At 27.1% G+C, this 27712-nt stretch overlaps 3 protein-coding genes across 7 annotated transcripts; 1 reads left to right on the plus strand and 2 right to left on the minus strand.

Annotated features, from left to right (window-relative positions):
- Positions 1-382: 382 nt before the first annotated feature.
- Positions 383-18354, minus strand: LOC112681898 (CCR4-NOT transcription complex subunit 1-like). Of its 2 annotated transcripts, none has more exons than XM_025552239.1 (42): positions 17871-18354; positions 15404-15619; positions 15146-15320; positions 14962-15066; positions 14527-14687; positions 14168-14467; positions 13919-14104; positions 13719-13846; positions 12790-13030; positions 12007-12117; positions 11787-11945; positions 11572-11687; positions 10317-10582; positions 10036-10257; positions 9790-9968; positions 9591-9715; positions 9326-9518; positions 8894-9106; positions 8676-8819; positions 8411-8590; positions 8101-8328; positions 7625-7759; positions 7365-7542; positions 6552-6814; positions 6024-6164; positions 5810-5965; positions 5606-5746; positions 5319-5534; positions 5057-5254; positions 4508-4659; positions 4168-4443; positions 3969-4086; positions 3431-3559; positions 3127-3363; positions 2920-3066; positions 2705-2839; positions 2371-2610; positions 2134-2289; positions 1811-2063; positions 1334-1466; positions 724-858; positions 383-605 (listed from the first exon to the last, which is right to left on the minus strand). In XM_025552239.1, the coding sequence occupies exons 1-42, from the start codon at positions 17970-17972 to the stop codon at positions 521-523; spliced, it is 7374 nt and encodes a 2457-aa protein (XP_025408024.1). In that variant the 5' UTR covers positions 17973-18354; the 3' UTR covers positions 383-520. The 2 variants fall into 2 exon arrangements, with proteins under 2 accessions (XP_025408024.1, XP_025408023.1); XM_025552238.1 differs by having other exon boundaries at positions 6552-6817; positions 17871-18353.
- A 242-nt stretch (positions 18355-18596) lies between these two features.
- LOC112681900 (TOX high mobility group box family member 4-B-like) lies at positions 18597-19672 on the plus strand. Of its 4 annotated transcripts, none has more exons than XM_025552241.1 (4): positions 18597-18804; positions 18899-18986; positions 19185-19314; positions 19377-19672. In XM_025552241.1, the coding sequence occupies exons 1-4, from the start codon at positions 18781-18783 to the stop codon at positions 19498-19500; spliced, it is 366 nt and encodes a 121-aa protein (XP_025408026.1). In that variant the 5' UTR covers positions 18597-18780; the 3' UTR covers positions 19501-19672. The 4 variants fall into 4 exon arrangements, with proteins under 4 accessions (XP_025408026.1, XP_025408025.1, XP_025408028.1 ...); XM_025552240.1 differs by having other exon boundaries at positions 18598-18804; positions 18896-18986; XM_025552243.1 differs by having other exon boundaries at positions 18602-18804; positions 18899-18962.
- A 4112-nt stretch (positions 19673-23784) lies between these two features.
- Positions 23785-27328, minus strand: LOC112681864. The gene is made up of 4 exons (XM_025552189.1): positions 26789-27328; positions 26225-26715; positions 25614-26154; positions 23785-24496 (listed from the first exon to the last, which is right to left on the minus strand). Exons 1-4 carry the CDS (start codon positions 26967-26969, stop codon positions 23847-23849), a joined length of 1863 nt encoding a protein of 620 aa, XP_025407974.1. The 5' UTR covers positions 26970-27328; the 3' UTR covers positions 23785-23846.
- Between the last annotated feature and the right edge of the window lie 384 nt (positions 27329-27712).

Genomic DNA, 27712 nt, shown 5'->3' on the forward strand with positions numbered 1-27712 from the left:
AAAATTGAATAAAATTAAATAATTTTCTAAGTATACACACATTTAAATTTAATTATAAGTTAATAAAAAACAGTGACATTTTTATAGAGAAGAAGTTTACTGAATTTCAACTTAATCTAGACAAAAAAAAAATGTTACAGATTACCAAACTTTATCTATTGAACTCTATCTACTTCTATCTATTGAAGATGAATAATAAATAAACAGGGAGTTATAATTAGTCCTGTCAAAGTATGTTCTAGATAGTCAGGAAACTTATCTTAAATGTAACATTTCAAAGGTTTAAAATGTTCAGTCTTAGGCGATTTTCACTGTAATTAAATAACATTTGAAAGGCCCAAAAAGTTTATAATACGCCACCGATGAGAAATATTAGAATATGTAAAGTATATACATATATTTTTAAGATCATAAATATAAGATTTTAATAATAATTATCTTAATTAGAAAATTTGGGTTCTTTTATCAAACTAAAAATTAACTTATATATAATGTTTTATTAGGTATATTTAATTTATGTTTATATATTAGATAAGTCTTCATCATCCATTGCAGAAGTAGGTTGTTTTGGAACCATGCATGATCGAGCCACAGATTCAAAAAGCCTATAAACAAGTACAACAGCATAATGATCATAAGATTGATATATTAAAGGAAATTGTCTTTATATTGTTAATAATTAAAAATAATGAATAATTGATAAATAAAATAAAAATCGCTTACTTTTCAATTTCCGGTGCACAATGTACAAATTCATGATTCCAAAACTTATAGGCTGGATTTTTAATTAACTCGATAAATGTTATCAATAAGCCCCATGGATGAGGCCTATTGACTATCAATCTTTCTAGTAAAACTCTGTAAAATAGTTTAATATTTTACTATGTATATTTTTAATTAATTTTAATTTAAGTTAAATTATGGTAATTTAGTTACGAAAGTAAATCTATTATCAGGTAAAATAATATTCTTATGATAGATGAGTAAAAGAGCAAAAAAAAGAAAATGCACTGATCTGAAAATTAAAATTATTAAATAAAATCAGAGTTAAATTGTCACAATATTTTATTGACACAAATTATACAGTAAAATATATAAATAATTAAAATGAACAAAATAGCACTGTCACAACTTTTTAGACATTTTTTTTCTTCTATGTGCATTAAATATGAACAAAGAAAATAATATTTTATTATGACATAATGATAAACATAATTTTATGAGAGTTGGAATAATTAATAAGACTCTTTTACTCGATTTAATATAAAGTATAATCAAATTATTGGACACCTATGCATTAATATAAGTTTATTAAAAATAATAATAATAATACCTTGTAATTTGTTCCTGAATAACTTCGCTATTAGCTTCAGCAAATAAGTATAAAAGTGTACAACTAAAATAATGAGTATGGCTATTAGGATAGCGTAACTGGTTGGCAATAGCATTCAAAAACAAATAACGACCTGAATTTAAAAAATAATAAGTTATTTTATGAACCATAAGTCAGGGTCTTAGACATTGATAACAAATTAATATTTGTATCTAAAGAATAAAAATTAAATAAAAATAGTTGGTACTTTCATTATTTAAAATTGTTATTTTAATAATGTTTCATACTTGTTATTAACATTTAAATAATCTAACCTATGGTTGTATTTAAATGATACACATTATATAAAACATAGATCTTAAGATTTTATTTTATGTATATTTTATATTATTTTACTTATATGTTTTCTTTGATTTATTTTATTTTGTTATCAATATCCAGATGTAAATACTGAATAAATTAAATAATCAATACAACCTTCTGTATCAAGATCCACTGATAAATTTTGAAATATATCCATGTGGGCAGAATGAGTAATAGTTGAGGTATTTGGTACCAAACCCTTGCTTCTTATTTGTTGTATAGCTTGAGTTCCCACATACAAAACAATAGCATTTAAAAGGGACAGATTATAGCGCATTCCTGGTTCACAGCAACTTTGTTGCATAGTAGTCCGAATTTCTGATAAAAATGTTACAGGTGATCGCGTTTTTAAGTACAAATCTAAATCCTATAAAATAATTTAATTTTAAAGCTAAAATATTTAATGAAGGTATTTTTTTTTAGTTTTAACTTATAACCTTTTTAAAACTAAGAGGCTGAATATAACATAGGAAGTCTGGACTTATTTTTGGTGCAACCGATATTTCTTGAAGTACATCAACTTTCAAATTTGGTGTAAATGGATCTGGCAAACGCATATTACGTGGAAAAGCAGACAATATTAAATTTCTCATCTATAATAAGTAAATAATACATTTCATTATACATGATATAATATACTTAAAAAATGCATGTTTTTTATTAATATCACTTACTTGAATACAATTAGGAGGTATTACATCACAAAACCCATAGTGAAACTCGCATAAAAATTCTGGGAAATCATGTAGTAATATGAGAAGTACTCTTAAAGTTCCTTTGTACAATAGATGAACAGGTTTAGCAAGTTCAGCATTTCGTAAAAATGGTGCCAAATATTTAAAAAGGTCAATAAGCAGTTGTGCATAAAAGTTCCAACCTTGAACGTCATTGGCTGGTGTCTGGTCATAAGAATTCTATTAATAGTTTAAGATAAATAAATTATCTTAAATATTATCAAACAATAACTAAATCCAAAAATTGAATTTTACTAAACGATTATTTATATACCTTTTGTTGAGAAGTTAACCCTAATAAACGGCCAATAAATAAACGATGAGATATGAGTTCTAACCAAGCATATGTAAATCCTGGCACTTTTCTTGGTCTCAAGAGATGAAAAGTGTGACAAAATATAGCAAGTATCTATCGATAAATAAATTATTAAATGAAGTTAATATTACATTTAATTTAAAATTTTTTTTTGTTGTAATTATCTAACTTACTGGGTAATTGATTGTTTCTAATATTGGATCCGGTGTATTCAAGTCAAGGAATAGAGTAATCAATATTCTATGATAAGGTAATTGATGAAAATCTGTTGCTTGAATATCATGGTCTTGAAGCAAAACTCCCACAACAATTCCTAGTACCTGTATATTTTTTATATCACTTCAATTATCTATGCAGATTGTAAACAAAAAAATAATTACCTTATTTAAAAGATTGGTTTTAGTAGTAACTGCATTTGAATCACCAGAATGCTTAATTAATAACACTATGAGCTTCACATAAGCGTCAATTGTATGAAAAAGTTTCGCTCTTAATGTTGAAGATGATTGTGTTTGATCAGGTATTTGTCTATAACATAATTCTACCATCATCTGGGTACTGAGGCGGAAAAATCGAGTTATTATGTCATCAGATTTTAATATTCCATGCACATTCATCTATAAACATAAATACAAAATTGTTTCAAAAAAAATTAAAATTAGTGATATCTTATTTTTAACAAACTTGTTGAATAAAAGCATTAAAAGTTTTGCTAGGATCTCTATTAGGCGCAGCATTATATATTGAGAGCCATTCTTTTAGCAAGTATTCAGTTTTTTCTAATAAACCTGGTGGATCATCATAGTCTCTACCCTATAAACAAATATGATAATTTTTAATTTTATGTCATTTTTAAAATGATAATTAATAATAAAAAAAACAGTAAAAATAATATTAATATAAAATTAATCAATTAGAGTATATTTATTTAAAATAATTAAATATATAAAAGACATATTTCAAGATTTGCATACAGACTAAACATAATTGGTAAGCAAATTTACTTTGATTCTTATTAGAACACCATTTTGTTATAGGTTCGAAATTGTAAGAAAATTTTAGAAATAAAAATCTTCAAATTTAGTGCCAAGTTTAAAGTATGAATGTTTTTATGTATTTTAATATCATATTTAAATAATTTAAACTATGTATACCCATTTAAATAATGATTTTAATTAGGGATTTTAATTATTAATTAATTAATAAACAAAATTAAACTCACATGTAATAAACTATGATGAGTATTTGCTGTAGCATTACTATTATTAGCATTTGGAATCCTATTTACAAGATTATTTTCTGTCTGTGATGGTCTAATAATTTCCAAAAGAGTTGTCAAGCTAAAACATTAAAATACATCTTTTAAATTATATTATTCAATTAACATTATAAATTGAATAAATAATCTTTAGGAATTATACCCATCTGGAACAGGGCGACCACTAAGAATAATAGTGTTTAATGTATCAATAGTAGCTTGAAAATGATGTTCATTAATTGGTGAATTTGATCGATTGTCCATTAAATAGTATTGTAAAAATTGTTTTATGTATGCCATGGATACATAGTTAGTACCATTATCCATCGACATAGCTAAATGCATGTCATATATGCCAATATTTAACATTCCAGCACGAATTAATATATCAATTGCTTCAAGGTTGAATCGTAATTCTTCTCTGCATTCCACGAGTGATCTTTAAATACAAATATAGATTAAATAAATATTTACATTACCTTATTTATATTTAAGTTAAATACTTCGTCAACACTTTATTAGTCCATTGCAAGTTATAAGCACGAGAATCTTGAAAAGCTCTAATTATATTCAGATGTATGTCACGGAATCTAATACTCATGTCTAAATCATGATTAGCAGGTGGACAGAGTCCTTCTAAATAACTTTCGATTACCTAAAACATAATGTTAATAACAATTAAAAATATATGATAAAATAAAAGAAAACAAAATTAAAAAATAAAAAATTACTATAATAACAGTAAAAAATTAAATATTTAATTTTTTCCCTGATATTTAAAGCACATTTTATGTTTAACTTATAAATTTAATATAAGGGATTAAAAATAATTTGAACAATTTTACGTCTAAAGAAAAAAATAGATCTTTTTATAAGATGTTTAATTAGAAAAAAAATAAAGTTACAGAATAAATAAAAGCATAACATTTATAAAATTCATAGTTGTTTTAAATCATGTAGAAAATGTATGAGCTGATGTATAATAACTCCTCAATTAAAAATCAAATTAACAATTATTATCCTAATTAAAATAATTGTATATCATCGTTTACTTTGTTTATAATATTTGTTGCAACAACAGAATCACGTGATCTTCTTAAGACTACCAATGCCTCTAGCACACTGTGGAGACAAGTTAATTGTGTTGTATTAGTCATAAGTCTTTGATTGTTAACATATAACTGAAGGAGAACTTCAATTTCATTAATAATTTTTTCATAAACAATTGTCATTTCATCAACCTGGATCGCCTAATTTAACAAAATCAATATATCTATCACATCTAGTTAAAAATTAATATATAATAAAAATTACTGTTTTTGGTATAAATAATGAGACAGATTCTCGATCTAATGGTTGAAATCCTGGTATGTTTCTGGCAAATTCTTCATAGATTCCAATCATTTGAGGTAGTGGTAATCCAACTTTGTTACGAAGATTATTTGGTAAATATTCAGCTTGACCACTCATTACCATTGGATCACAATATCGACGACCTTCCATTCTTGATAAATTACGTTTTTCATATTCCTGTAAAATTATTTCAAACGATGTCAAATTTAAATATTTAATAATGTATTTCTGAAATAAATGGAACTCACACTTTTCAAATACTTATCAATTTCAATTACTGCTTTTTCAGTAGCAGTTTTCTGAACAAAAGCACAAGCCAATTCTAAATTGTCATTAGCACACATTGTACAAGCTTGATCAATCATTTCTTTTTGAGATTGCGTTGGTGTCTAATTAAAATAATATAATATATAATCGAGAGAAATATGAGGGGTTAATATTTTCATACTTACGAGTAAAACACTAAGGAAATGTTGTTTTAAGTTGGTTGTTAGGATTTGACAAACTTGTTCTCTGCAGGTTATCATTGCTAAACCAGAGGTTAAATTTCTTACCATACAATGAGCTGCCTTGCGCAAATGAGATTCATCAGGGTCCATACCAAAATCCTAGAAATTAATTTTGAATAACAATTTTACATTCATAAAATTAAATGAAAAATCAAACTTTTTTAACGATATTTTCCGATGTTATTGCTGCAACTTTCACAGATCTTTCCACAACAGGACTCAGCCAATCTTGCATTGATCGCTCAATAGCAGTTTGGACATAAGATTTAAGTGCTGGTTGATTGACAAATAATGGGATCTAAATAATCAATATTTAATATAATTAGAATATTAGTACCTATTATCAATTGGTCAATAGAAATAATGAAAGAACTATAAACATTAACTAACATAAAAATAATATTTGCAATTGAAATATAAACACATATATTGATTCAAAAAAATAGCTGTAAAATCTATTCATAGTAAGAATGACACTCCATGGGTAAAAAAAAAATTATCTCAATAATTTTATCAATAGATATATGATTAAAAAATAAGATATATGAGTTATGTTACTAGGACTAACAGAAAGTGGCAATCAAAGCAAAACAAACTCTGTATTAATAATGTCATTATGAATCATTTTTAGTGTAAGCTATAATTTTAAGTTTAAAATAGTATTTAACAAAAAAAAGATATTTACTTGGGAATTTATGACAACCATGGACATTATTTGTGCTGAATTTGCTGTATTAAATGTCACATAATTATACTTAGGCTCAAAAGAAGTTATAGGTGGTGATATTCCTGTTAAACCGCTTATACCCATACAACCACTTGAAGTCAAAGTTGTAACCCCTCCAGCTGCAACAACATTACCCACTAATTCATCATTGAATCGTACATTGGCATTCATTGTTTGAATGTTTGAGATTATGTTCTGCTGTTGTGATTGTGATGATACCACTGCTAAAAATTGAAATAATACATTAATAAAACTATAAAAAGGCTATTAATTACATAAATGTATATAAGATTATATATCATAATTTAATACATTTTAGCATTAAATTATTGAAAGTTTAATCTTTCATATATTTTAAAAAAAAATAGGAACAACATTTGAACTATATTTAAAATAGAAAAACGTTTGACAAAAATATTGTAAAAATAATATTGAATCATTTTTTTTTTTAATTCCATAGTTGAAAAAAAAATTTAAAAAATGAGTACAGTTGCTTAACAATCGGTAATATTAATAGAATATAAATGTAAAATTATGACCTAACTTTTCACTGAACATCAATATGATAACCTCTGCAAGAACAAAGTACCAAAGAAATACATTATTATTATAATTATAATTTTCATGACCAAATAAAATAGGTACTTGTTAGTTATATTATTACTTTTATTATTATATTCTTATTATAATTATGAAATAACTAGAAAAAGTAGCAAATATTTTAACTTAAAAAGCTTATTGGGATTTAGTTTTATATGAATATTAATATACTTTGAAAACTAGGTGTATTCTGTTGAGAAGTAGGAACAGAAATTTTGGGTGGTTCTGGCACATTTTTTACTGGTGCATGTGCTTGTGCCTGTGGTTGTGACTCTTCTTCGTCTGAAAGTTGATGCTTTATTTTCTTAAACATTTCTGGATTTTTAAGCACATACCCCGGTTTTAATTCCTTAAAAAGGGAATACATTTTTTAATAGAAATAAGCTTTTATAACTAAGTTTTTGTTATTCAAATATTCCAATTAGGATTACATCAACATTGAGATTTAGAGCTTTACATAATACTTCAACTTCAAACTTTAAGGTTAATTTCAATTCAGGCTCTTGATGAAGTTCAGCTAAGCAGTTCAAAATGGCCATTGTCCAGGGGTTTCTTGGTTTGAAAACCTTAACAAAATCAAAATATATAGTATATACACATATTTAAAAATTAAGATTTTAAAATTGTAATTTATTATTAATATATAGTGTATCACAGATAAAAATGTATGACTTTAACAAGAAAACAAATAAAGTTAGTTAATATATGTTTAATAATTTTGCAAATATTTGATATATTTAATTATTTGTACTCAACACGAATTAGTAAAAATTAAATATGTGATCCTCATTTATATAATTGTTAAGATCATAAATTTATATTTTAAAAATCATTAAATAAATACATAACAAGTTAGTTTATCATAAACTAAAGATATCATATTATTAATTTACAACCAGATACATACTTTACTTTTAGCACATGATTCAAGAATTTTGGCAATAAATGGAACACAAAATAATAACTCTTGATGACCTTTATTATATGCCTCGACCAGTAAATACTTCAGATCAATATCATCAAGTAAAATTGGTTTATTTTTGGCTAACGTGATCATACCAAGCCAATGACCTAAATTTTTCAATAATGATCTATCCGAAAAATTAGCCATGCTTTTATCACTTTTTAATAAAATCTAAAAATGAAATAAAAAATAATTTATTTGACAACATATATAACTTATATAATAACTTAATCTATTATTCTATAAAACTCACTCTAATATTTCTATAAGTTTCTAAACGTATCAATGTATTTAATTTAGCATTATTCAAACAATCCAAAAAATTTGAATATAACGAATGGAAGTTAAACTCAATGCTGACTCGCTTCATAACTAAGTACTGAGAAAGCCAAGGTAAATAATCACCTATTAAGATATCTCTTATTTCGTCACACTATAATATAAATAATTAAATTAAAATGAGTGATATTAAAGGTAATGGTAAAGGTAATTTTAATATACAATATTAAGAGTCTTACTTTTGTCTGAAGATTAATCTGACTTAGATTATTAAATATAAAAGCAATTTTGTCTTGAATATTATCAGGTGGTATTATTATTTTTTCATCATTTTCTGTTGCAACTAATAATGTATCGATATTTGTAGTATTTGCAATTGAAGGCTAGGAAAAAATTAACACAGAAATAAAATATACAATAAAACACTATTTAAAACATTTTCTATAAATATTCTTACTCTTGATGAAACTAGAGTATTAGTAGTAATGGGTTTAGATGATGTAGATGACACTGAAGTAGTTGTTGTAGTAGTTGTAATACTATGAGCTTTAAATATACTATGTAAGTTAGGAACAAATGTTCCCTGTGGAATTGTATTACTACTAATACCAACCAAATCAGGAATTCGAGTTGTTGGTGGTTCTTGCGAGTTTTTTCCATATTCAACAAACTAAAAATAAAAATAACACAATTTTTTTGTTTTGAACATCACACTTTTTAACTTTTTAAGTTTTAATATACTGAGATATTGTTTCAATAGTTTTTTTTTTAAGGGATTATGGATAACTTACATACATAATTTAAAAATGACATAAAATTAATGTTAATAAGACATTTTTATACATTTTACCATTATATTTTATTTATACTGAATTCATATAAAACAAACCTCAATTAAGTGCGGAGGAAATTGCTGAAAATGAGGAATGCCAGTTATATGAGAACAATATTGATGATAATCTTTTAAACGATTTTTAAAACGGTCCAATGCAGTTATTCCAAAGTTATACATTTTAGAATTTGGACTCTTCTTAAGAGCGTCCAAAATGAAACGAAGTGCTAGTCCTAAAGCCTTATAATTTCTTTAAAATGAAAGAAAGTTAAATGTTGATTATAATATATAAATCAGAACTAAAAATATCAAAATTACTTACGAAACAAGATTATGCTCTATAATTCCACCAAATAGATGAGCTGTTGTAATTAGTTCTTTCTCTGGATATGCTGGGAAAAATCTATACTCTTCAAATAAATTCCTAAGCATGCAACTAAATACTTCCTAAAATGTTAAAATAACATACATTTTATCAAAAGATATTTATGTTAATGACTCTTATAGTTAAAAATAATCACCCTTTCACGTTTAACAGGTGATTCCTGGAATCTTTTAAGCATTTCTAAGACTTCATCAATGGATAAAGAATTATGAGGTGCTAAGTTATAAATACGCTGAAAATAACTATTTGCTTCATCTTCAATATCTTTTGGAACAGAAACTGGTGTATTACCATCCATGAATAAGCTGTTATCAACTACAAATAATACTTATTCTTATAATTTGAACAAACATATAGTAGCTAATTAAGTTTTTTGCATTACTTTGATTATTAGATTTGCCAATCACTGATGGCAAGACTTGTTGTGAAGGCAAATGACCTAACATATTAGATGGACCTGATAATTGATTAGATGTATTTGGACCAGGAGCATTTATACTATTTATAGATGGTGTCATAATAGAAAAACCACCTAGTCCTGATACATTGCCAACCAGATTTCGAGAAGGTGATCCGGGAGTTTGAACCAGTTGTCCCAAGGATCCTGAAAATAAATGAAATTAAAAAATGTTATTAATTTTATAAATGTACTTATCTACGAACCTGGTAAAGTAAATGTGGAACTAGTTTGTGAAGTAGGAGTAAGTCCAAGATTAGCAAGATTAGTGGCAAGTCCCGTAAGTTGATCTACCATTACTTGAAGTGTTTGCCCTTCAATTGGTGCAATAGGTCTGTGATGTTGAGGAGCACGAAACATTGGTGTTGGTGGAACAGCTGTATTAATACGAGGAGTTGCTTTTGGCATACATAAATTAGCATAGGTTGAAACCATTTGTATAATAGTTTCTGAAAGTTCTTGCGAAACTATTCTGTAATTTTGATAAAAATATTTTAAAATCATTAACAGAATGGAATATTGTTAATTTAATGTTAATTTTATTTGAAGGTGTTAATAAAATTCATCAATAAAAAATAAAAGTTACAATAATTGACCTTTTTTTTTTTATTTTTTTTTTTATATTTAGCTTTTAGTATAACTATTACAACTCAACAATTATTTAGAAAAATATAACAGATAACAAAACAATATTAAAATACAAGCAAAGGGTTAAAAACAAAAAATGTCTTAAGGGTAATCATATAGAGAAACCAGCCTCCAAAATAAAATTAATAATTATATTAACAACTATTTCCGAGTTGGGGTTGAGGATAGAAGGGAGATTGATGGATATAAGAGAATTAAACAAAATAACGCGTTTCACGTGCAGAGGACAGTCAAAAAGGAGGCGAGGGAGATTGCAAACACTTTCGTGGGAATGTAGAGTACAAAATGGGGAATCGTTTAATTCTAATTTTTATGCGTGAGCAGGTAGTAAAGTGTGACCAGAACATAGGCGATTGAATTGTATGATACTTGATCTTGGTAAATTGAGGTTGTAAAACAATGTTTTGTTGAGAACATTTGGTACGATGTTTTTGTATCTGGTGGCAAACTCAGCTGGGAGGTTTGACCAGTATGTATGCCAGAGGTTAGATATATGACGCCGTAAAATTGGAATAAAATCAGTACGAGGAAGTTGGGTGAGAGAAGGACATATTAAATTGGACGTTGATTTCGCCAGATTGTTGGCGAATTTGTTCCCGTGTATACCGATATGACTTGGAACCCAAAGAAATTGGATGGTATAATTTTCTTACTGGAGTTTTAGGTTGATAGATTTAATGATAAGGAAGACAAGTGGGAGTCAAAAGGGTTAGATATTAGTTCCTGTAGACAAGACATTGAATCGGAAGCAATTAAGTATTTGTTAGAGGCAAGGTTTGAAATAAGAGATAAAGCTTCAATGATTGACCTTACCCAGTGTTATTGCGTAAACAATTTAACATTATAAGTACAGTTTCTGATGATAATGGAGTGTATTTTAATACATTTTCATCCTTGGATGATGATCCACCAAATTGAGGAAATCGTTTCTAATAAAAAATTATATCAAAACTATACATTAATACAAATATTTATAAAACGACAAAGTACTCAACAACTATTAGTAATAAAATAAGATGTTAACTGACCTGTAAAAATTTAACACATGCTGATACAAAACTTTCACTCTGTTCACGTATTTTATCTGATAACCATTTATCTAATTTTAAAAAATCTCTTCGAGATGCAAGACAGGCTAAATCAATAATAAATGGAAATTGCTGAACACTCAACAATAAAGATAAAGCCTGGAATTTAATTAATTAATAATTAATAATGAATTTTAGAATTAGAAATAATTTTATTTACTTTTAAATCTTGGGCTATTTCTAATATCCGGGAAAGTTTAACATGATCATAGTCACTACGCATATACCAATCACTCATTGCCTGAACTAATGTATGTTTAAGCCCAATATTCTGAAATTAAATAATACATAAATAATCAAGTGTATAATTTTCCAACTTTAGGCCATAAAAATGTTTTCAGAATTAAATATGTAAAAATTTCGTGTAAAATTTAAACATTAATTTTAAAAGAAGTATTACATTAAAATTTCCATCCATTGTTAAAAAAAAAAAAAGTTAAGAAAATTGAAGAACATGAACTTCTTGAGCACTTATAATTTTATATTATATTAATAATTAAAAGACTAATATTTTATGTAATCACCTATACATTTCGTTTTATTTTAAAATATTTTAAACTTTTAGTTTGTACAGTATTGCAGCGGTTCCCAAACTTTTACAATCACGGAACCCTTAAAAAAATAGTTTGTGTTTCGCGAAACCCTAATGCCTTTCTAATTCCAATTCAACTCTTATTTTTCTAAAAAAAAAAAAAAAAAAAAAAATAATAATCTAAAAAATGTTTTTAATGATACCGTTAATATTGTTAATGATCATTTTTTATTAAAATTAGTTAAAAACACAATTTTTTTTAAATATTATAAAATAATATTTTTTCCGAGTATAATATAAAATAAGTTTTTCGATAATTATATGCATCCGGCGGAACCCTAAGGTTCCGCGGAACACACTTTGGGAAACGCTGCAGTATTGTATCCTAGATTTTATATGATATAGTGATACCTGATGGTTCCAAGCATGATGTAATATAGTGGAAGCATTACTATGGTTTCCTAAAAATATTGGTATCAGACTACTGATTATTTCATGTCTGATCATATTCAATGGGCCATCAGATTCTATCAAAGCAAGAGCTAAAATATCAGGACACTTCTGAGCAGGGAACTTCAAACATTCTTGCACTTCATAATAAAGACCACATTCAGCTAAATGAAGTAATAAATCAACCAGATCAATGGATCGCCTTAAAAAAAAAAAAAAAAAAAAACAAAAGTTATAGGTTACATAAATAAAAAACATAGAAACATGGAATATTAGACTAGAAATATATGATGCAATTATTCAATTATTGAAATAATATCTTGGAAATTTAATAAGCTATATATTACTTTAAGGTTAAAGTTTTATTTGAATTGGACTGATAATTGTTCCCTTTGTTTTCAAAAAAAAAAAAAACCATAAAATTAATTAAAAGTATGGCTAAATATTACATGTTAAACAAATTATTATACTAAAGATCTATGAAAAAGAATACATAACGATACAAGTGTCTTAAATAAGTTTTTGATATTATTTATCCATTTAACAGAAATTAAAATCAAAAGATATTTTATATAAGATTTGGTTCAATATTTAAAAATTTTTAGAATGCCCATTCTCGTCATACAAATTTGAAAAACACTGAATTTATGAAAAATCAATACGAGTTTCAATAGAAGCTTAGTTTTACTAACCATATTATAAATATAATATCTAATAGTTATTTTATTTTAAATCTATATTATATAGTGTAGGATTATATTTCCATATATAAGTGCTATTGTATATATAACAGTACTTATTTAATGAAAAAATCAAAATTATTGTTAGTGTGACTGATCAGAAGATATATAAAATATAACTCTTAACTAGGACCTAATGACTAATCATACCAAGTATTAATATCTTTGTTGTCCGAATCTGGAACTACTTTTAATGAATCTATAGATACTGATCTATAAGGATAATCAGCGAAACAAAATATATCAGCATTTTGTAGGATATGTTGAATGAGAGACATCTAAAATACAATAATAAAATAATTATCATTACTTATATTATCATTATAAATCTTATGAGGAAAATAAATAACCTGTGCTTCAGAATGAGTCCAGTGGCGATAAAGCATATTTATAGGAAAATTATCTAAATGATATCCTTGTACGTTTAAACCAAGTCTTAATGCCAAAAAAAGAAGAACCAAACCTTGTCTATCCTTAACAAAAAAGTCTTCGTGATCCAGTTCTTTTATCAAATCCATCCAAGATAATGAAGGATTCTGAAATAAAAATTAATTGATATTAGAATATTTTAATAATCAACTGATATTAAACAAACATACCAGTTCTTTAATAGTTTTCACAAAAACTTCAATATTCCAAGTTGTAGAATGGTTTGAGTTTGAAGATAATTTGTCCATATTTAAATTATCATCAGTCCAATATGGTAAAGGTAATTGAGAATCCAAACCTGTGTGCGTACGTATCATCATTGATAATACTTTAGCAACAGACTCTGGACCAAAAGTTATTAATGGGTTGCAACCACTAGTGACCGATAACAAGTTTCGACGGCATTCATCCAACGAAGAACAGACGGAATAACCCATTTCCATTATTAAATCAGGTAGTGATGGATTATCCTAAAAAAAATATAAGGATAGAATTCATGCTTAATAAAAAAACCTAAAATAACTATTACCATTATATTAGCAATAGTTGACGTATCAGAATTGATTTTTTCCATAGGATGTTCCAATTTATCTGAGTAAATTATTGGCGCTAATAATACAGGAGCTACTTCAAATGGAAAATCTTGACGTAGGTTGAGTAATAAAATTTTTTTAACTTCTTTACTTATCCCTAAAATTAAAAAAAAAAAATCTGTTACTTTTCTTTTATACATAATTAACAAATAATTATTTGCCGTTAATACAGCCAAATACATGTTAGAGCAAATTTATAGAGTTATCTAACATTATAGGTAAAGTTATTTGAAAATCTTGGTTACTATTATTTTAAATTTACATACATTTTTATGCATAAATCCATGATGTTTTCTCAATTTAATAAAATATAACGAATAAAAATTATAAGAAAATACAAATATAAACATAATATTATTTTTTTAACATACCAAATGATTGTTCATCAACATTAAATACGTGACTTAAAATCAGATGCAGTACTTCAGGACTTGAATCATGCAATCCTCCTTCAGTAACTTGATTAGAATTAATTTCTAAATTAAAATAATATATTTAATGTAATTAAGCTTAAATTATCATTGAATCATATATATATATATTATATAATTCTACCTGAATTAATATAGGTTTTAATGAGAATTGGCAATTTTTGCTTGACAAATTGTAAAGCGTATGTTGAATAGTTGGTTGACTCTAAGCAAACAATTCCAAATACAACTTCTTGCACAGGACTTAGATGTAGTATTCTACTTAGTTGAGTAAATTGCTGTATTGATGGTTTTTGTGCCTTCAAGTTAAACATAATAAGGTAGTTGAATATACACAATGCAAAAATATTAAAAACTTTGATAACATAATAAACATAAATACCTTCTGAGACAAAAGTGGATTATCAAGAGCAAAACACAATATTGAGGTTAGTGATGGCTTGTTCAAGAGTGTTGCACACTGTTGTGATAATAATTGGGCTTGATAGTAATCTTTATGAGATGTATTACGTGGTCCTTCGGAGTCTTTTAAATCTACGTGAGAGAACAGACAACGTAATAGATGACGATCTGCTTCAAATCCTTGCAATTGAATTGCCTAAAAATAAATCAAATACTTAAAGGGTTTGATTAATTATTTGTTATTAAATAAATATAATAGGTACTAAAAAAAATAAAAAAAATGAAATTAAAAAATAATTTTAACTCTACATAATTTATATACTCAAATGAATAATACATTTAGTGGTAGTATAATATTTATATTTAATCAATGATAATATAACACCCACATTTTTTAATATTAAAAAGTTTTTATATTTTATACATAAATCATAAATTCGGGGAAAAAAATTAGTAGATAAATAAATATACGAATGAATAATATAATCAAGGGAACGATTTTAGTTTAGCAACCTATAGATTTTTTTTAATTTTTTTATTCCAAAATGTGTGTTAGGTTAGGTAACTTATAAGTATGTAAAAAAAAGAAGCCCGGACAAACTTTGTTTAAAAGTTATTGATGAAAAACTTCAAAAACTTGAAGTGATGTCCTTTGTGATATTTTCGTCTTCCAAATTTTGATTCGTCAATTTCAACAATTGACCCCTGTCCACCTACATCCGAAGTATTTATGAAAAATAATGCACTAAAAATTGTCTAATAGTGTGAAAATGAAATAAAATTTTTTGCAAACAATGCGTGTGGTATCGGCAATGGCCAATGAAACTATTATACGAGTGTTTCGGCACTCGTCGGTACGCTCCTCGGCACCGTCGCTTCGCTTAGCAAATCGAAAATATCCCTCAATTCGCTATGCAAAACCACCTCAAGTAGGTAACAGATACAATAAAAATGTAAATATGTGAAAATTAAAATGAAATATTATATTAATAAAAAAAAAAAAAATGCACATTATGAAAAAAATTAAGTTTTTGTAGTTTTTCATCAATAACTTCAAAACGAAGTTTGTCTGGGCTTCTTTTTTTTTACATACTTATAAAACACACATTTTGGAAAAAAAAATTAAAAAATTCAATAGGTTGCTAAACTAGAATTATGCTGAATCTAGCAACACATAATAGCTCAACAATTTTACATTGTTAAGTGCCTAAAGCAAGAGACTTCACTTTACCCAAAATCGCAATTTTTTTCTTGAAGGAAAGATTTTTTTGAGATATAATCGAAAACATTCACAAAAGCATTGAAATTCATGATAAAACTGATTGTTGTAGAGTTAGGGAAAGAAGGCTACAAGTTCATAGCATTTATTTTACTCTTATTTTATTGATTTTGATAATACTTCTACACATAAAATTAAATTTACAATAAAATCCTATTAAAGTTTATAAGTAAATGATTTTTTTTTACTTTTGATAAACACAACAAAACCCAATTGTATTAGTTATTAAAATATATTTTAACACTATGATAAAATAAATATGTCAAACATAAACTAAACTGAGTACCCATAATAACCAGTATAATACTGGGCGGAATTTATTGCACATAAATGTGTGTGAATACATAATATACAAGTTATCTATATGTTGATAATTTTATTAATATTCATTTATAGGTAGGTTAAAATTTAAAAATTTTAAATTTAGATTATGATTTTAAATTCAATATAATTACAAAACCTTATTTGTAATAGGTAAGCTATATTGTATTTTAAAATTTGTGAAAATGATCAACCTATGAAATGTTTCAAAACTTTAATTGCTTTTGTATCTTAATAAATATTAATTTGTTAACTTGTTTTTAAAATATTAGAGGAATAAAAATCAATTTGAAAAACAAACAAAAGAAAATAGTAAAAATATTCATTAAAAAAAAAAATAAGACTCGGTCACTATCCCCAAGCTAATTGAAATAAAAACAAACTCAACGTGTTAAAATATAATTCAAATAATATTTACAAATTTATCATGCGTATTCCAATATGGATTAGTTTTAAAAACGATCAGAGTGATGGAAGACAATCTATTGAAACATACTCGCGTCCACCATTTTGATTTCTGACCTCAAACTAGAACGCGAATATAATACCGCGACAGCGAAAAAGCGAAACGTAATCAATGTTTTAGATTGCACGATGCGAAGGCGGATGAAGAACGCAACATACGAAAACGAACGTGGAAAATAAATGTACACAAGTCATTTCGACAACAGCAGCAGTTGAAAACACAATATAACAAGTCGGCACCGCGGACAGAAATCGTAACAACGCGGGCAGCGAAGTGACACCGGCAAGACGACATCTGTCGGTATGACGACGCCATCATGGATGGACGAGAGGCGAAAAAAAAAAGGGCCATAGGACCGCCGAAATTACGAGTCGTACTTACGTCTAATATCTCCTGCACGCTCGGCTTGTAGTTCTTCTTGGAAAGATTACTGACAAGATAACTAATCTGGGCCAACGTGTATGACAATGAATCCAGGTTCATAGTTCCATGAATGCCGACCTGAAAACTTCAAAACGCAATTGAAGCTTTCTCTGGTGTATTTGGACGGGACGCACGACGAAAAGCAGACTCCCGATAATCAAACAGTCGTGGGACACGGGAATAAAGTCCGGTCGGGCGGACGGTGATTACGCGTCGCCACGATCGGTAGGGTAAACAGGGTACGTCACCTACGGAACGAAAGAACGAATGACCGACAGCGGGTAACAAACGACCATCGGCGGCATAATGGTGGACAGTACTGAACAGCAAAGGACGGCGTCCCGGACGAGGCGATATTTGAAAAGACAAAACTCAATACGATCCCTCACGCACGCGCAGACGCACGACCGTCGCGCACCGTTATCAGCCTTACTTCTTCCTTCTCCTTCGTTTGCATACGGGTTCGTGCGCCCTCCGCCCCGGTGCCGCAGCGATAGGTAATGTTGAACGTATGTCTGTGCGTCCGGTACACCACTTACGATTGGTTGCCGCACGATAAGTGTAAGTCACGGTCGATAACCACGCTCTGGTTACCACTACAACCACGGTCCACGCACCGATGAGCCGCGTCCTACTAACTCCGTGGTCGTAAGTTGTTCGCGGTAATCGCGCGCTCGCCACAGTGATAACGTGTCCGCATCGTGCCGTATCGTTATCGTTTATCGATTGTTAACGTGCGACAAACGACAACAAACATCACACCGTCCTCCGATCGGAGCACCACGTCCGCCTTGTATCCCGTCGTCCCGAAAGCCTTTATTTATGAAACACATACGGTCTGATCCACCAACTTCAGCCATCGCATTCAATGTCTTCCAAACTGCAGGCAGAGGTATGTTCTAAGGCCGTACCGACAGCCACACAGTGAAGTCGTTTAAATGCAATTTTTTTTCTGTTCCACCGTTTCCCGTTCCTCGACGTAGCAGAAGAAAGCCAATAGTAAACACATGTCTACCGGTAAAAGTGACGTTCCAATGAAATCTGCTACAGGTAAATCAGCCACAATCAATCCAGGCGAGTACAGGTTTCTGTTAATCAGTTGTATTATTTTTCCTCAACTACGTGGAAGTTATCTGTCGTGCTATAATTGTTTTGTATTTTGACACATCAACTGTATTTTATATTTTTTTTGTTTACAAGTTAAATTTATCCTTATATTTTACAAAATGTGTGTATAAATATTTTTACAAATATAAATTTTATTCCTCATAGATACCAGCACACCAAATGACTCCAAAACACAAGATAAATGCATTGCTGAAGGATGTCAAAATTTGGCTGTTGCAGATTCAGAATGGGACTGTGAATATTGCAGTATAAGTTGTTGTTATGACCATTGCAAGTATGTGAATATCATATATAAGAGTACTAATTTAATATTAACAAATAAAATGTGTTATATAGATTCACATTTAATGCTTGGCTTGAGAGTAATAAAAAAACTAAAGCAAAAACCAGTACTATTTCTTCAACTCATGAAAATGTAGCTAGTACATCTAATCAACATTCTGGACCAGTAAATCCATAAAATAAGTTGAAAAACAGATGTTCCATTACTGATTGTCGTAAAATATTAATTTTGTAAATAAAATATTTTTTAATGCCTATAATGTGCTTAACTTTTTATACAAATTATACTATTATGTACAATATTTATGATCTTTGTGTGTTTTGAATCCAGTATACTTGTCTAATTTTAATTTGTTATTTTATTTGTTAAGCTTAATTTACGTCGAAAATATTTCAATAAGAGGATCTCAGTATGATACTGTGGTTCTATAGTTATAATTATAATTTAATTAGTTAACTGGATTTTAACAAGAAAAAAAATCATTATCTTTGAAATCATGAGGTTGACTCATACTTTTGTATGTAAATATTTTTTCTTTAGATAATCAGTGATCAATTTGAAATTAATTACAAAAATCATACTTAAAGATTTAGTTCTTAGTAATTATTTTGAAAATGTAGTCAATATTTTCATTTTATAATAATAATAATAATAATAATAATAGTTTATTAACGCCCATATAGAGCAATTGAGTATCAGCATGTTTTACAAAAATTATAAATATAAGTTATAATGATAAAAATAAATAATAAATAATAATATCTAATAGTAGTATTTAATTTTAATTACTTATTTCTATGTTATGTGTATTTTAAAAACAAACAATTATATATAATTTTAATTATTTACAATTACTTATTTATATTAGAGTTGTACATTGGTGATTTACTATTTGAAACTTAGACATAAAAGCCGAAGTTTAGATTCTTCATCAAAATTAAAATCATTAAAACAATATAGTTGTGAGTGGAATGGCTCATTGAAAGTTAATTTAGATCTTGAATAAAAAGTAGTGATCAACCAACCTATTTCCCCCAAAATTTCAGGACAGTTAATTTGATCGTTTAATATTTTGTAAATAAAAGAAATATCAATAAATTTTCTTCTGGAAGACAGAGTGTTTAAACCTAAATTTGACGCAAGTTCATCAATTGTACAATGAATAGCAAATTTATTTGACAAATATCTTAACAAGTAGGATTGTATTTTATTAAAACTATTTATATGACCAGATTGCGATGGGTTCCATAATATGGACCCATATACTCAATATTTGATCAAACTAGCGAATAATACAAAGTTCTGAGACATTGAATATTATTGAAGTTCCAACATTGTCTCCTAATAAACTCTAACATGCGCATCGCTTTATTATGAATATATGATATATGTTCAGAAAATGTAAGATCAGATGATAGTATGATACCTAAGTCTTTGATAGAAGAGACTATTTTTATTTTATGGCTGTCTAATGAATAATTGTGTAAAATCGGTTTATTTTTCCTGGTAAATAAAATTTGTGCACATTTATTTACATTCATTTTTAAGTGGTTTTCTTTACACCAATAAGAGAAACGATGAAACTCTTCTTGTAATCTAACACAATCATCAAGTGAATTTATTGTCAGGTATAATTTTAAATCATCAGCGAATAGAGAAAATTTGCAATATTGGATATACTTTTAACGTCATTCATAAATAACAAAAATAATAGGGGGGGGACAGATGTCCCTCTTGTGGAACGCCTGAATTAACCTTATAAGAAGACGATATTGCATCTATTATTTTAACTTGCTGGATTCTATTAGTAAGGAAAGATCTTATTCATGATAATATGGGATCATTAACACCAAAAGTTTTTAGTTTTCCTAACATAACCTCGTGATCAACTGAATCAAAAGCCTTACTAAGGTCCGTATAGATTGCATCCACTTTCCCTCTATTCTTCACTGTTCCGAGCACATTATTAAGGTACACTACCAAATTTGTAACAGTTGATTTTTGTGATCGAAAACCGTGTTGCTCATTTATTAAAATGTTAATAAATGAACATGATAACTTTGGCTCAATTAACTTTTCAAAAAGTTTTGGCAATGAACTTAATTTCGAGATTGGGTGATAGTTACTTATCGAATTACGGTTTCCGGACTTACATGCAGGTATTACGAAACTGGTTTTCCATAGAGTTGGAAAAGCACCTACAGAAAGTGATTTATTAAATAAAGCAAACACTGGGCGTGCTAAAGAATAACAACATTTAGATAGGACAATAGAGGGTAGTCCATCTGGCCCATATGTGCTATCTAGACCCATATTTGTAAGACCCTCAAATAACTCAGCTAACGAGATATGTATAGATGAGATATTAACTGTTGATTGTGATAGAAATTCGGAAGACTGAGAAGCAAGAAATTGTGATTTTTTGTAAACCGAAGAAAAATAATCAGCGAATGCATAAGATATGGTTTTGTTGTAATCAAAAGTGTTTTCATTATAAAACATAGAGGATGGTAACAAATTAGTTTGTCTTTTTTTCTTAATGAAACTCCAAAAGTATTTAGGATTGGTAAACAAATTATTTTGAATATTATACAAATATCGATCATGGCATTGTTTAGAGAAATATTTACATTTCGCTCGAAGTTCTGAGAAAAATGCATATATCGCTGGACAAGGGTTTTTTTTATAAATCATATGTACTACACGTTTTTTTTTTATCAGTCTGCGTAAATTACCGTCAAACCAATGAGGAAAATTTGGTTTATATACATTAATTATAGGTACATACTTGTCTAATATTAAATTTACCCCATTATAAAATTTATCGACGGCTATATCAATATTTATATCGAAAAGTAATTTTTCCCAATTGATATTATTCAAAGTTAATGAAACACCCTCGAAATTGGCTTTACTAAAATTTTTACGAACCATTGGCAGTTTAGGCAATTTTTTAATTCCAGTAAATTCACAAATTATATTTAATGGAGGATGAGGTTTATCTACAGGAACAAAGGGAATGGAGCATAAATCAACCGCTACTAAATCTAATGTAGAAAAAATTAATAATCATACTTAAAAATTTAGTTCTTAGTAATTATTTTGAAAATGTAGTCAATATTTTCATTTTTATTTATATAATATAGGTACATGTTTTCATTCACATATATGTGTATTATTTTTAATACTTATAAAAATTAAACATCACATTTATGAATTTTGGATTTTGTATCCATTCCACTTTGTGTTAACCACAAAAATAGTTCTTTACTTTTTGACAGACTCAAATCTTTAATTCATAATGCAACAAAATATATTATTCTTTGATATGTGGAAATTTTATTATATTTCATATTTTCATAGTTCAATACTAGATAAAAATACATAAAAAAGAATGGACGCACATGTAAGTTTTTACTTGATGTTTTAAATAAATTGTAAAATAACAAGGATATAAGCTAATTTTTTAAATAGTTAAGAGAACTAAACATAATGTAGTATGAGACTAATGTCTTGCAATTATATACTTAAATAAAAATAACATACTATAAATAAGTTCCGAAAAATATTAGAATGAAGCTCTTGAATGAAAACTTAAAGCAAGTTCATGTTAGTTGACTGTTTAAATGTTTGTATTTAATATTTCTGAACTTATTACAAATATTTTAGATTGTTTAGTTGAATATTAAGATGTGATACATTGCAATATGAAATATTTACCACCCTATTTGGATAAAAATGTAATATATTATAATTTTAAACATTCTATACAGATAAATATATTATTTCTTTATAATAGTTAAACATTTTTATTTTATATTAGTTTAAAACAATCATACAAAATAACAATTATGTAATTATTAAGTTAATCAACAATATAATGATTATAAAGATACAAATATAATAATAATAATAATAATAATAATAATAATAATAATAATATTAATAAATAAAAAAAAATGTACAATACATTTTTAAATTTTATATATTGTATATGTTATTTACAATATTTAAAAAAAAAAAAACTTCTTAAATTTTTGAATTTGGTATTCTACATTCCTTTTTATTTTAATTTAACTTTAAATAACAGGATATCAAGAAATAGGAACCATAAATACAGCAGGAATTTTACTCAAATTCTATTTATTTCGAGCTATTTTTAATCGACATTCAAATTTCAATATTTTAGCTAAGTTTTTAAAATATATTATTAAACTATTTAATTAATAAATAAAATTCACTCAAAAAGTCCAATTAAAAAGATAAGGCAAAAGAATTTTTATAATTGTTAATAAAATGCAATTAATAATAAACCATAAATAGTGATGTTATAAGATATATTCCAAAATCCTGGTATTTATTAATAATGTGAACTAAGTAAAATCAATCATTTAATTGAATCATATTTTTAATTTATTATTATTATTACTCATAAATATTTATAAAACATAATTATTTTATTATTAAAATGTTCAAAAATTATATAACACAAATAAATAGAAAAAAATGTATTTAATTTTATTCTATGGTGATGGATATGGTGGTGGAGCTAATGAAGAGCTAAAATAACTGTCATTAGGTAACCATTGTTTATTATAACGAGTCAACACTGGAGCTAGTGAGTGTTGACGTAATTTCCGCATACCATTCACAGTTGCTCTTTCAATGATTGAGGCCAACTCATCATAATACTTTACATGATCCTTGTCAGCTTCAGTTAAATGAGAAAAATCTATATTTAAATAGTGATCACTATTTTCATCATCATAAATAGAACGCAATCCAACAACGGGAACAAATTTTGTTCTTGTCAAATAAGTTTCTTTATTATCCACTGTAGTTTGGCATTCTTCAAAGTTTTCTTTATTGAACTCAATTGTTAATATATATTTTAATTGTGAATTAGTTTCAGTCATTAATTCAATATCAACCAATAAATATCGAATAAAATTTGTAGTTTTTCTAGTAATAGTGTTATAATAGCTTATTTGATAATCTAGTAAACAATTACCATTAATAGGTGATTTACAAAATACTTCAGTAAGCGCTTCAAACAACAACTGAATGGAATTATCATCATTGTCATCAGAAGATATAATTTCTTCTTCACTATTTGAAATTTCACTACTGTATGCACGAATAGCAGCATGTTGTACTCGGCGAACATATGTTACTATAAAAAATATATACATATATAAGACACTAATATTTATTTATTAATAGTAAAGAACAATTTTTATTTAAAAAAAATTTAATTCTGTTCAACAATAAAAACTATAATTTATGAAATAAATATTTAATAAAATCTTATAATTAAAAATAGGGCCATGTTTAAGATTTTGTCGTACAGGGGCAACAAAATGTTGCCACCTCTTCTCTTAAGTGCAAAACTGAAAACAAATGTCTTCAATTACTCATCAAAAAGCTGCTTACTATTCTCAACATTTCCCTATTTTAGTACACTATTACACAATATTTGTAATTAATATAAAATATAAAATAATAATTTAAGTTCTAATTAATTAAATGAAGTTATAGAAAATTTATCAGTCTTTTTTATAAAAGATTGGAAGTACCCCACAGTCTGAATGTCCCATTCCCATACAAATCAAAATCAAACTAATACCTATATCTTAATAAAATACCATATAAAATGAAATACTCTTAAATATATATATATATATATATTTCATATTACTTTTAATAAATACGATATTAAATTGCAATGTTTAAAATTAATATTTTCAAAAATGAAATATTGTTTTTTGTTTTTGTTTCTCTATATAAGGTTTATGATTTTTATTGATTGCCATTATTCATAATTAATACATATGTTAATACTCTCATAATAAATCAATATGATAATGCTTATTTGAAAATATCTAATTATATTTCAAATACATTTATTTTTATACGTTTTAATTATACACTACTAAATAATATAAATAATTTTACAGTATTTATTTATCATTCATAAATAATATTTCAGAAGAACTATAGCCACCCCAAATCAACCCTTAAATACTACCCCGATGAAAAATTCTGTGTGCTATGCATTTTTTATTTTATTAATGTACATAAATTACTATTAAACCAAGAAGGATAGTTGTATTTGAAACTCTTTACTATTGATACATATACAATTTAAAATTCTATATATTACTGTATAAAAGTTATAATTATTATATAGGTTCTATAGGTAAAATATTAATTATAATTTATTGTTTGTTTTTTTTTTTTATGCTGAAGAAATCTTCTATTTATCAATTATAAATTTAATATTTTCTTACCAAAATCAATCATTAATGTGTCTAAACATTGCTCTGTTGTAGCGTCTAACATCATCATCATCATGGCTCCTTGATGAGTGTTACGGCTCAATTTCGGGTTAAGGATTCTTACAACATATTTTTTATTTAAACTACCATTGGTATTATTTGGTGAAGTTGATTTCTTATTAAAAGATCCACTAGATGGAAAAGTTGTAGTTACTGAAGCTAGGTGTAGTAATAATTTATTTTCATCATTATCAGAGGTTATTGATAAAGCTGACGCTGTTGGCTCAGATGAAACAATACTGATTATTGCGCGTATATGCACTAAACATGAAGTTACTTGATTACGCCGATCATCATAATCTTTTGTAATGGTACCACCCTCCAAATTAGTATATAGTTCAACCTTGATATTAGTTGTTAGAGTATCTACATCTACCACGGTTGATTTGGACCATTTGATTAACTGTTTATATTGAGTAAAAGCTTGAACCAATTGTGGTAGAGGTTGCATCATTGACGGTGTTGATTTTAATGACATTTTAAGTTTGTAAAGCTAGATAAATAATTAATAAAAATTGTTTAAGAGTTTATTAATGAATTAGAAAAAAAATGATTTATTCTACCTGAAAATTGGCATAACATTCATACAACTGATCTGCTAGTACACAATATTGCAATAAAGAAGAATTATCATTGCTCATTTTGTACCATTTTGTTAAACATGGTATGTAAAATATATCACTGGTCACATACTGTTGCCAAAAATGTTCTTGAATAATTTGATTACTTTGATTCTGACGACGTTGGAGGTGTTGAGGTCGCTGTAATCGACGCATTGTGACTTCTGATTGTTCTGGAAATGAATTTTCCATTCCAAGTAAAATAACTTCAGGTGCTCTGTCTGGATGGCTACATTGTGCTATTATTGACCAACGTACCATATTATAATGGCCGTATGCTGTTGGCAGTTCTTCACTCAAATACGGTAAGGAAAGGATAAACCTGTCATTACGCGGATCAGGCTGCGTACTTGAACTTGAGTCAATTATTGGTAGTGAAGAAAGTGTAGAGGAACTTTGAAAATCGGATAAATAGACACGTTGTTGTAATGGACCTTTAAGGTAAAATGTAAACAGACAAAAAAATTAAGAATTTTTGACAGAAGTAGTGACAGTAGACCAACTCACCAACTTTATGACGAGAGAGAAAACCCAAGGCTCGACGCAATCGTGGGCAAAAGTTACTTACAGCCATATCGATAGCGGCATCATCTTTAAGTAATTGTAGATGCTGTCGTCTTTGTTCATCACTAAGCTCATAATCATCACGCTGGTAAAGACCGTTAATCGAATAATCAACGACCACCATTGTTTGATATTTAACGAATATATTATAGTAAAAATCCTAAAAAGTAAAACTGTAAATCCTATTTGACGAATGAATAATACCATTCATTGTACACAAGCTGTTCAGTGATTTTTTTTTTTATCATGTTACAACGGTTTTTATCAAGTATTATAATGATTGGAATAGGAAGGAGTGATACAATAATGCATCGTTCATTTTACGCATGCCTATTTATTATTTATGGTGTTTCGATTTTTTTTTTTTCCTTCTTTTTATATCCACTTGAATGACAACATTCATAATTACTTTTGCTGTCTTCTGCAAATTTTTTTTCCCCGTATTAATACGGTGACCACATATTTTTCTAGTCAAAACGGAACAAAAAAAAAAATATCTTCATAAATTTGATAACAAATTTTTTTTTTATTTGATAACTATTAACAAAATTAAGTAGGTACTATTATGATTTTAAGAAACAAAAAAATTTAATTAATAAATTACACTTATTAATGAGTAACTCATTTTTATTATAAATAACTTTTTATATATGTATAAGAAAAAAGCATCTTTGTAAAGAAAAAAATAATTTATGCTATATTGTAAATATTATATAAATTGTCTAGTTATCTATCCCGATATACCATGTGAGTGTTAAAATCTAAAGCCGCGTACACGCTAGAGCACGCACAGACTGAGCATATGTGCTCATATTGTGCGTTCAAATTTGCTTAATGAGGACGGTATATCGAGCACGCACGAGCGTT

This window comes from Sipha flava, unplaced genomic scaffold, assembly GCF_003268045.1.
Source record: "Sipha flava isolate LNK unplaced genomic scaffold, YSA_version1 198_pilon_pilon, whole genome shotgun sequence".
In the NCBI taxonomy this organism is placed as follows: domain Eukaryota; kingdom Metazoa; phylum Arthropoda; class Insecta; order Hemiptera; family Aphididae; genus Sipha; species Sipha flava.